General features: G+C 55.3%; 1 protein-coding gene across 1 annotated transcript; it reads left to right on the top strand.

Annotated features, from left to right (window-relative positions):
- Positions 1 to 473: 473 nt before the first annotated feature.
- IRX4 (iroquois homeobox 4) lies at positions 474 to 5,129 on the top strand. Its single transcript, XM_064402320.1, has 5 exons — positions 474 to 533; positions 1,461 to 1,712; positions 2,290 to 2,396; positions 3,326 to 3,648; positions 3,839 to 5,129. Exons 1-5 carry the CDS (start codon positions 489 to 491, stop codon positions 4,603 to 4,605), a joined length of 1,494 nt encoding a protein of 497 aa, XP_064258390.1. The 5' UTR covers positions 474 to 488; the 3' UTR covers positions 4,606 to 5,129.
- Positions 5,130 to 7,998: the final 2,869 nt, after the last annotated feature.

The raw sequence follows: 7,998 nt of genomic DNA, 5'->3' as shown, positions 1-7,998 counted from the left end.
AAGGCGATGCTGGAGAGTCTATTTTCCATGCCAGGGGAAAGATTCCCGAAAATGAGTGTTAAACTTACAGGCAGGTTAATTTGAGTAGGTTTTGCTTGACGTCAGAGGCTCGTCTCTTTTAAAACAACGTGCTTGTGAGCTGATGCATTTGTGTCACTTTTCTTCTTCCCACCTTTTGTTTTTCCGTGGGTACAAAGTATTTATTTTTTGCCGTCACGTCTGCCAGCCTGGGAGCCTACATGTAACAATTATTTCTGTGTCGTAGCCGTAGCGGGGAAGGTACTAAAATCGCCGTACATATTTAAAAGAAAAAAAAAAAAGTTTGAGTTTTCATGTAAATAAATTAAATGTGGTTTTCTGCTTCGTCCTATAAGCATCTAGGGACCTGTGGTTACCAATCAATTGGTACAACAGAGCAGAGCCAGGCTGCAATAGCGTGCAGATCAGACGCCTCGCCTTGTTTCTAGATAACTGGGAGCCTCTGTACCATGTCCTATCCTCAGTTTGGCTACCCTTACTCCTCTGCACCCCAGGTAAGACTTTTTGCCTACCAACGTTAATTGATTGAATTTCAGTCCTTATCGATGCCTTCCGTCCGGGATGAGGGCGGCAGCGATCCTCTCCCGCATGCGGTAGCGGCAAAGCAGATGCTTGCTCCACAGCTTTACAAGATGCCCAAGTTCTGTGTCGGGCACCAGTTTTAAAATGGGATGAAACACGCGGGATTTAGGGTGTTTGGGGGTGATACAGACTCGTGGGAGACGATTACAGAGACGAGAGAGGTGAGAGGGGAGCTAGAGAAACCCAACCCCCACCCGCACCCCCCCCTTTTTTTTTTCTCTTTCACGATTAAATTCACGATTATCAATTAAACATGGATGTACAGAGGTCCGGCCCGTAGAAACAGAATGGGATATTCAAAACCAGCAGGTTAATAACAGATGCGTGCGTGGCTGCAACAAATCTGCAGTCAAAATAAATATGCATGAATGACTTCGAAAAAAAGGGTTTAAAAACGCAGATGGGAATCATTGTGCTGCAAGAGGAGAAAACGGTGTAAACCCCAGTCTTGTGGAAACACCCCAGGAAAAGTTAGCTTTTAAATGCAGAGGGCCTGAGGAATGTATTATAGAGGATTAAACATCCACAGTCACGGGGCGTTTGGTTGTTGTTGTTGTGGAGTCGTTCTAAAAAATTGCACCTCTGCAAAACACTTGCACCTCTGTGCTTCTCCAGAGCTTCTCTATCACGATTAAAGTAAAACACGGCGGGGGAGGGAGAAGGGCGGGCGACACCCCAAAGATACGACCTGATTTGGAAAAAAAAAAAAAAAAAAGAAAGAAAAAAAAACCAAGCCCAAGCAAAAACCCACACCATCTAAAAGCAACCGAACCCAAACTTGGTTACACTTCGGGAAGTTCCCCCCACCCCGCCCTCAGCGCCGCTCTCTTTCCCTCCAGTTCCTGATGAGCACCAACTCCCTGACGACCTGCTGCGAGTCCAGCAGCCGGACGCTGGCCGAGACGGGGGCGGCCGCCTCCGCCCAGACGCCCGTGTACTGCCCGGTGTACGAGAGCCGCCTGCTCGCCACCGCCCGACACGAGCTCAACTCCGCCGCCGCCCTGGGCGTCTACGGCGGGCCCTACGCCGGGCCCCAGGGCTATGGGAACTACGTGACCTACGGCACCGAGGCTCCCGCCTTCTACTCGCTGGTAAGCCGCCCCGGGGATGCTCGCTGCCTCCCTCCCGTCGCTGCCCCGGGGGCGGGGGCCGCTCGGCGGGACCCCCTCCCCGGGCGGGGGCAGCCCCGGGCGCTTCTCCTCCGCCCCGCCGTGCCCAGCCCGCGCTCGGCAGCTGCTCCCGGCTCCAGCCGCCGCTCGCTCCTCGCGGCATCGCAATTAAAAGTCGCGCCTGACGAGCTGGCGGCCGAGCGCGGAGGGCCCGTCCGGGCGGGCAGTTTAGGGCGACCCAGATCCAGGCTTGCAAAAAAAATGATGCGGTCTTCCCACACAGCCTTTTCTCCTTTTTTTTTTTTTCCCTCTTTTTTTTCTTTTTTTTTTTTTTTTTTTTCCCCGCACCGTAACAGCGCGAGTTAATGTCCCTATTGATGCCGAGGGGCCCCCGGGAAGGTCGGTGGCGGGGAGCCGGGCGGTGCCGGGCGATGCCGGGCGGTGCTGGGCGGCGGTGCCGGTGCCGGGCGGGGTTCGGGCTCTCCCGGTGCCGGTGCCGGGCGGGGTTCGGGCTCTCCCGGCGGCGGGGGCTGAGGGCGGCCCGCGGCGTCTCTTGCAGAACAGTTTGGACGCCAAGGACGGGAGCGGCTCCGCGCATGCGGGCATCGCCCCGGCCGCTGCCTACTACCCGTACGACCACAGCCTCAGCCAGTACCAGTACGACAGGTAAGCGCCATCCCCGGCCCTCCCGGGCTGCCCTCCGCCCGCGCCACCCCCTCCCCGCCAGCCCCGCCCCGCCAGCCTGCCTCCTCGCCTCTCGGCATCTCCCGGCCCCAGCCATGTCGCCTCCCCTTTCCCACACCGACGCGGGGTCCTCCGCCCCCCGGGCGGGCCGTAGCGCGGGGGGCAATCCCTCTTAACCGGGGCGGTAATTATCTTTCCCTGCGCGGAGTCAGGCTTGGGCATCCCGTGTATATTTATTAGTTTTAGACCAGCGCAAACCCCCTTACGCACCGCTCCCAGCTCAGAGGCCCATTGGGCGCCAGTGACCTTTCCTGGAGGATGTGCATTAAATATTCAGTCGCAGCCCAGTGTCATCTGCGTTAGGTTCCTACAATTTCAGGAACAAAAGGGTAGAGGAGATTACTAATAAAAGGAGTAAGAAGAAATATATTTCTATTAACACTTACACCCTGGGGTCACCCAGATGAATTTTGTTTGGGGAGGACTAATAAAACGAGAGGAAAGTGGTATTTCTCTGAGTTTGCAAGCTGCTAGGATTTTCCTGCTGCCCGAAATGTTGACATTGACTTTACCGCAAATAAAAGCAGACGATTCCTTCCCTCTTTCCGCCGCCACTGCCAAGGCAGAGCAGAAATTTGCATTGCCCACTGCTGCTGCTGGCTGAACCCTTCCTTCTTGCCGTCCTTCCTCGGCCTGAATTCTCTAGGCTGGTCTCCCTCATAAAGCTGCGCTGTCCTCATCCCTCTTAAAACCAAGCTGTCCTCATCCATCTCCCCCCTCTCCGGTCCAGCTGCCTTCCTGGGGATGCCGCAGGGAAGCAGCCGGGGCCGGGGCTCTGGGACCCCGCTTTGGGCAGGTGCACGGGGGGCGAGAGCGAGCTGTCACATCCCGGGGGCTCCCTGTGCCTGCAGGTACGGGACGATGGACGGCGGGACGCGGAGGAAAAACGCCACGCGAGAGACAACCAGCACGCTGAAGGCCTGGCTGCAGGAGCACCGCAAGAACCCCTACCCCACCAAGGGCGAGAAGATCATGCTGGCCATCATCACCAAGATGACCCTCACCCAGGTCTCCACCTGGTTCGCCAACGCCCGCCGGCGGCTCAAGAAGGAGAACAAGATGACCTGGCCCCCGCGGAACAAGTGCTCTGACGAGAAGCGGCCCTATGAGGAAGAGGAGGAGGAGGAGGAGGAGGGTTCGCAGGAAGAGGCGATGAAGAGCGGGAAAGCCGAGGGTACCCTGCTAAAACCAGGCACTTAGCGGTGCGGCCGCGGGGGCTCGGCCGGCAGCTCGCCCCCGGGGCGGGCCTCGCTGGTGGGGGCGGCCGCGGGCCTCGCTGGTGGGGGCGGCCGCGGGGCAGTGCGGCGCCGACAGTGACCGTGTGTCTTGTTTTTGCTGTCCCTTCCCCCGCCCCCGCCCCGCAGAACCCACGGGCAAGGAGGAGAAGGAACTGGAGCTCAGCGACCTGGAGGACTTGGACGCCGCCGAGTCGGAGAGCTCGGAGTGCGAGCTGAGGCGGCCCTTCCCGCACCCGCACCCGCACCCGCTCCCGCTCCCGCTCCCGGGCGGCAGCCACCCGCCGCGGGCCGCCGAGCTCCCCGCCAAGATGCCGCCGCCGGCTGCCGCCGGGGAGGAGGAGGAGGAGGAGGAGGCGGCGGCAGAGCGGGCGCGGAGCTGCCTGAAGACGGCGGCGGAGGAGTGCGGCCCCGACCCCCTGGGCGCTCGGCAGCGCGGCTGCGAGTCCAAGATGTGCTTCCAGCAGGGGCAGCAGCTGCTGGAGGCGAAGCCCAGGATTTGGTCCCTGGCGCACACTGCCACCTCCCTCAACCAGGCCGAGTACCCCTCCTGCATGCTGAAACGGCCGGGGGGCTCGGCCGCCGCCGCCGCTCCCGCCCCGGTCAGCGTCATGGACAGGCACCAGGACTCGCCGGTCACCAACCTCAGGAACTGGGTGGACGGGGTGTTTCACGACCCCCTGTTCAGGCACAGTACTTTAAACCAAGCCCTGAGCAACACGACAGTTTCCTGGGCTACCACCAAAGGAGCCATTCTGGAAACGGGCGCCTTGGGACGCGCGGTGGGGAACGGCGCCAATGTGCTCAAGGGGCAGCTCTCAAACCTGGCCCACCATGACTCAAACAAAGAGTTTCTGGCGTTCCCCAAATCAGGAAGCAAAATGTTTTGTTCCTAACAGGCCCGCCGAGGGGCAAAGGACATTCTAACGCTTGAAGAGTCAGCTACACTGAAAAGAGACTTGCAAGAGTTTAAATTTAAATATAAAACTTTTTCTTCTTCTTTTTTTTTTTAAACAAACAACATAAACGAGGATTTAAAGTTCAGTTTGCTCAGTTCAACGGAAAGACTTTGCTCATTGCTGTTCTGAACATTTTCTCCTGGCTGCGACTTTAAGGGATCAATGTCGTGAAAGTTATTTAATTCCATGTCCAAAAAGCACGTACTATAGTGTAGACCTACTTAAAAAGTTTACATCCGAAAGTTTACAAACGGGAAATTTTAATTCAGATTTAATTTAAGGCATGCCGACATTAGTTGTAAAGACTTTTCGAGAGTTTTTCCTCCTGATTTCCTTGTTAGCATATAATTCACAAACAGCACTTCTACTAAGTTTACACCTACTGCACAAATTTATCTTGACAAAAAAAAAATATGTTAAAGGGTATGCTCACTCCAATAAATTGTCTGTTTCAGAGGTAACACAAGTGGTGGCGTTTTGCATTGGGCAACAACTTCTGTGTTTCAAATTCCCCCTCGGAGCCGATCCCGATAATTCCAAGGACTGTCAACAGGCTGCCGGGGGAGGGGAAGAGAGGCTCAGCGCAGCGCTGCCGCGGGACTGAGGACGGAGCCCGGGAGGCGCGCTGCCCGGAGCGATGCTGGGCTGCGCTCCGCGCCCGCCGTGCCTCCGCGGGCAGCGACGGGCCCCGGCCGCCTCCCGGGCCGACCGCGGGGGCTCCGGCCGCCCGCCAGGCCCGGCGGGGCGGGAGCATCCCGCTCTTCCCCCTCCCCTCCTTCCCGAGCTGCGGCCGGGCGGGGGTCGGCCCCCAAGGGCCGGGCTCTGCTGCGGCGTCGCCTCCGCCGTGCGCGGAGCAATTGATTCACATGGAAAATTTGATCTTTTAAAGAACCGTTTTAGCTTTCCAGCTCCTCTGCCAGTGCGGAGAATCGCTGATCCGCCATGAATATTTCAGCACTTCAGTACAGATGCTTTACCGTTTTGACATTAAATAGAGTGCAGCCAACAAAAAGAGAGAGGGAGGAAGAGCGCTCTCGACGTGTGATTCAGGAGCACTCGCAGCCAATTTAACACTTAGATAACAGGCGCTTAAAAGATTTCATTTCCTTCCCCGGAATGGGAACAAACTTTACTGATCCCCGGACAGGGAGACAGGGAGAACTGCTGGATGAGAAACTGCGAGGCAATAATAGATCCCGGCTTAACCGGGCCGGCCTGAAACCCCTGAGCCTCGGGGCCCGGCGCGGCGCGGAAAAACCGAGAGCACCCGAAGGACCAAACTGACACCGGCACAAGCAGAAGAGCCTTCCTTGCCTCCCAGCATTCTCGCCCATCCCACCCCAGCGGCTCCCCGTCGGTCCAGCCCTCTTCACAATAAATAAATAAGAATACGATAAAGGGGGGAAATATACAGAGGCAACTATAAACGCAACCGAGAAAACACTCAGCCAAAATATAACATACTCCAGCCTGCGAAGTTTCTAGCGAGACCTGTTAGTGCAAGGACTGAATAAAGGAATCCAGGTGCGGAGATCAGATCAAGCCCTTCCCCTCTCTGCGAGCAGCCGTAATTGGATTGTATCCAGTCATATTCCCTGTCATTGTATTGACTTTCGCTCTCTTGGATGATATTATCGAGATCACTGAACCCCTCTGCTGATCTGGCTGTCAAAAGGCTCAGACAGGAGCCCCCGGCCTGGAAAACGTGCATCAGCCGAGATAATTTGAAGTGAAATTTTCATTTTGACAGTAAACCCCTCAATTTCTAAAGGCTCTGCACCCGGAGAGCTCGGTGGCAGGGGGAGGCTTTACAGAAAGCCCACGTCTTAAACTGAAAAGGGCAAAAGAACTCGAATTAGTTGTAATAGATAAAAGGGCAAAAATAAAGAGTCAAGGGTACTTGACAGTAATAGCGAAAGTGGAGTCTCGGGGGAGCCGCGATCTGAGCTAAAGGCTGGGCCGGCAGGAATTTTAATGCAGCCGGGGCGGCCGGCGAGCTTTGCCTCTGAAACCCTTTAGACAAAGCAAATTATTTTCAGCCAAACTAAAGAGACGGGGATGAAGGAGGCGAGGGAGAGGGAAGGGGAGGAAGGCGAGCGTTCGGGCTGCCCTCAAACCATTGGTAGAGTCAAGCGGGATGGGGCACAAACCCCTCAGACTGCTGCGAGGGTGATGTTAAAGAGGGGAGGTTTGTGTGTGTCAGCCTTGCTGGATGTGCAGGGACTGGAGGGGACACGGGTACTCCCGGTGGGCTTCGGTTTCCATGCGACAGAGGCTCTGTGGAGTGGAAGGGAGCTCCATTTTTTCTCCTAACACAGGGACAGCCGAGTGTGTGTGCACTCTGTGTGTCTGCGTGCAAGGAGAGGTCTCGTCCACCGGGCAGCCAAAAATCTCTCTCAGCCTGAAAAGCTCCCTGACTTTGAGGAGCGCCGGCCCCCGCTGGCCTCCCTGGGATGGCTCCCTGCGAGTGACCCCGCAAGCCATAAAAGTCATTTTACAAGTCATTGCTGGCCGGCTTTGGCTAGGTCCGGGATTCAGTTCGGACATCCCGTTGTTTGGGAGGCAACACCCTCCCTCTTCCCCCGCTCCTTTCCTCCTCCGGACTTAAAATGAGGGTGATAACACTGTGAGCAAAACACAGGGGCACTGAAATACCAGAAGCCAAAAGAAAAGCGGATCAACACTTTATCCCTTCATTTTCGTGTTATTGTTGTTATAAAACAAGTTTGAGTAAGTTTACGGCTGCTGTATAACAAGAGCAGGGCTCTTCAGACCAGGGAACAGGCTGTATCTCGGGTCTGGAAAATCTGTGTGCTCACACCAAAACGTTGCCCATCCTGAGAGGAGACCGTGCCAGTTAAGGGGGAGGGAAAAGAGTTTCCCTCTAATACACAAACCTTATGACTTAGATGAGCCATAAATGCAGAGGTCTTTCAAAAGGGTTGGGGTTCCTGTTGTTTGGTTGGTTTGATTTTTTTTTTTAATATGAACAAAAGAGTGTGAGAAATTAATTTTGCCATTTGATTCAATAGCACAAGTTCAGGTTCTGCTGCTTTAGAGGAATCTGCAAGGCTGAAAGGGAAAGCCGTGCAGTTCATATGTCTGTACAAAGCAGAAATATAAAGGCAGACTGAGAAAGAAGGAGGAGGGGAAAAAAATCATAGAGAAACGTCTTGAAACTGAGAGACTCTAAATCATTCAGCCATGGCAAATTCAAACACACAAAGGAGGGGATGCTAAATTAACAGTGCTTTTTACATAGAGCCCAAATAAAACTGTAATCAGCGACGCGTTACTTTTCATTAAGCGAGTTTGACAGGAGCATATTCA

Source organism: Passer domesticus, chromosome 1 (assembly GCF_036417665.1).
Source record: "Passer domesticus isolate bPasDom1 chromosome 1, bPasDom1.hap1, whole genome shotgun sequence".
In the NCBI taxonomy this organism is placed as follows: Eukaryota; Metazoa; Chordata; class Aves; order Passeriformes; family Passeridae; genus Passer; species Passer domesticus.
This window is presented reverse-complemented; position numbering and strand designations above follow the sequence as displayed.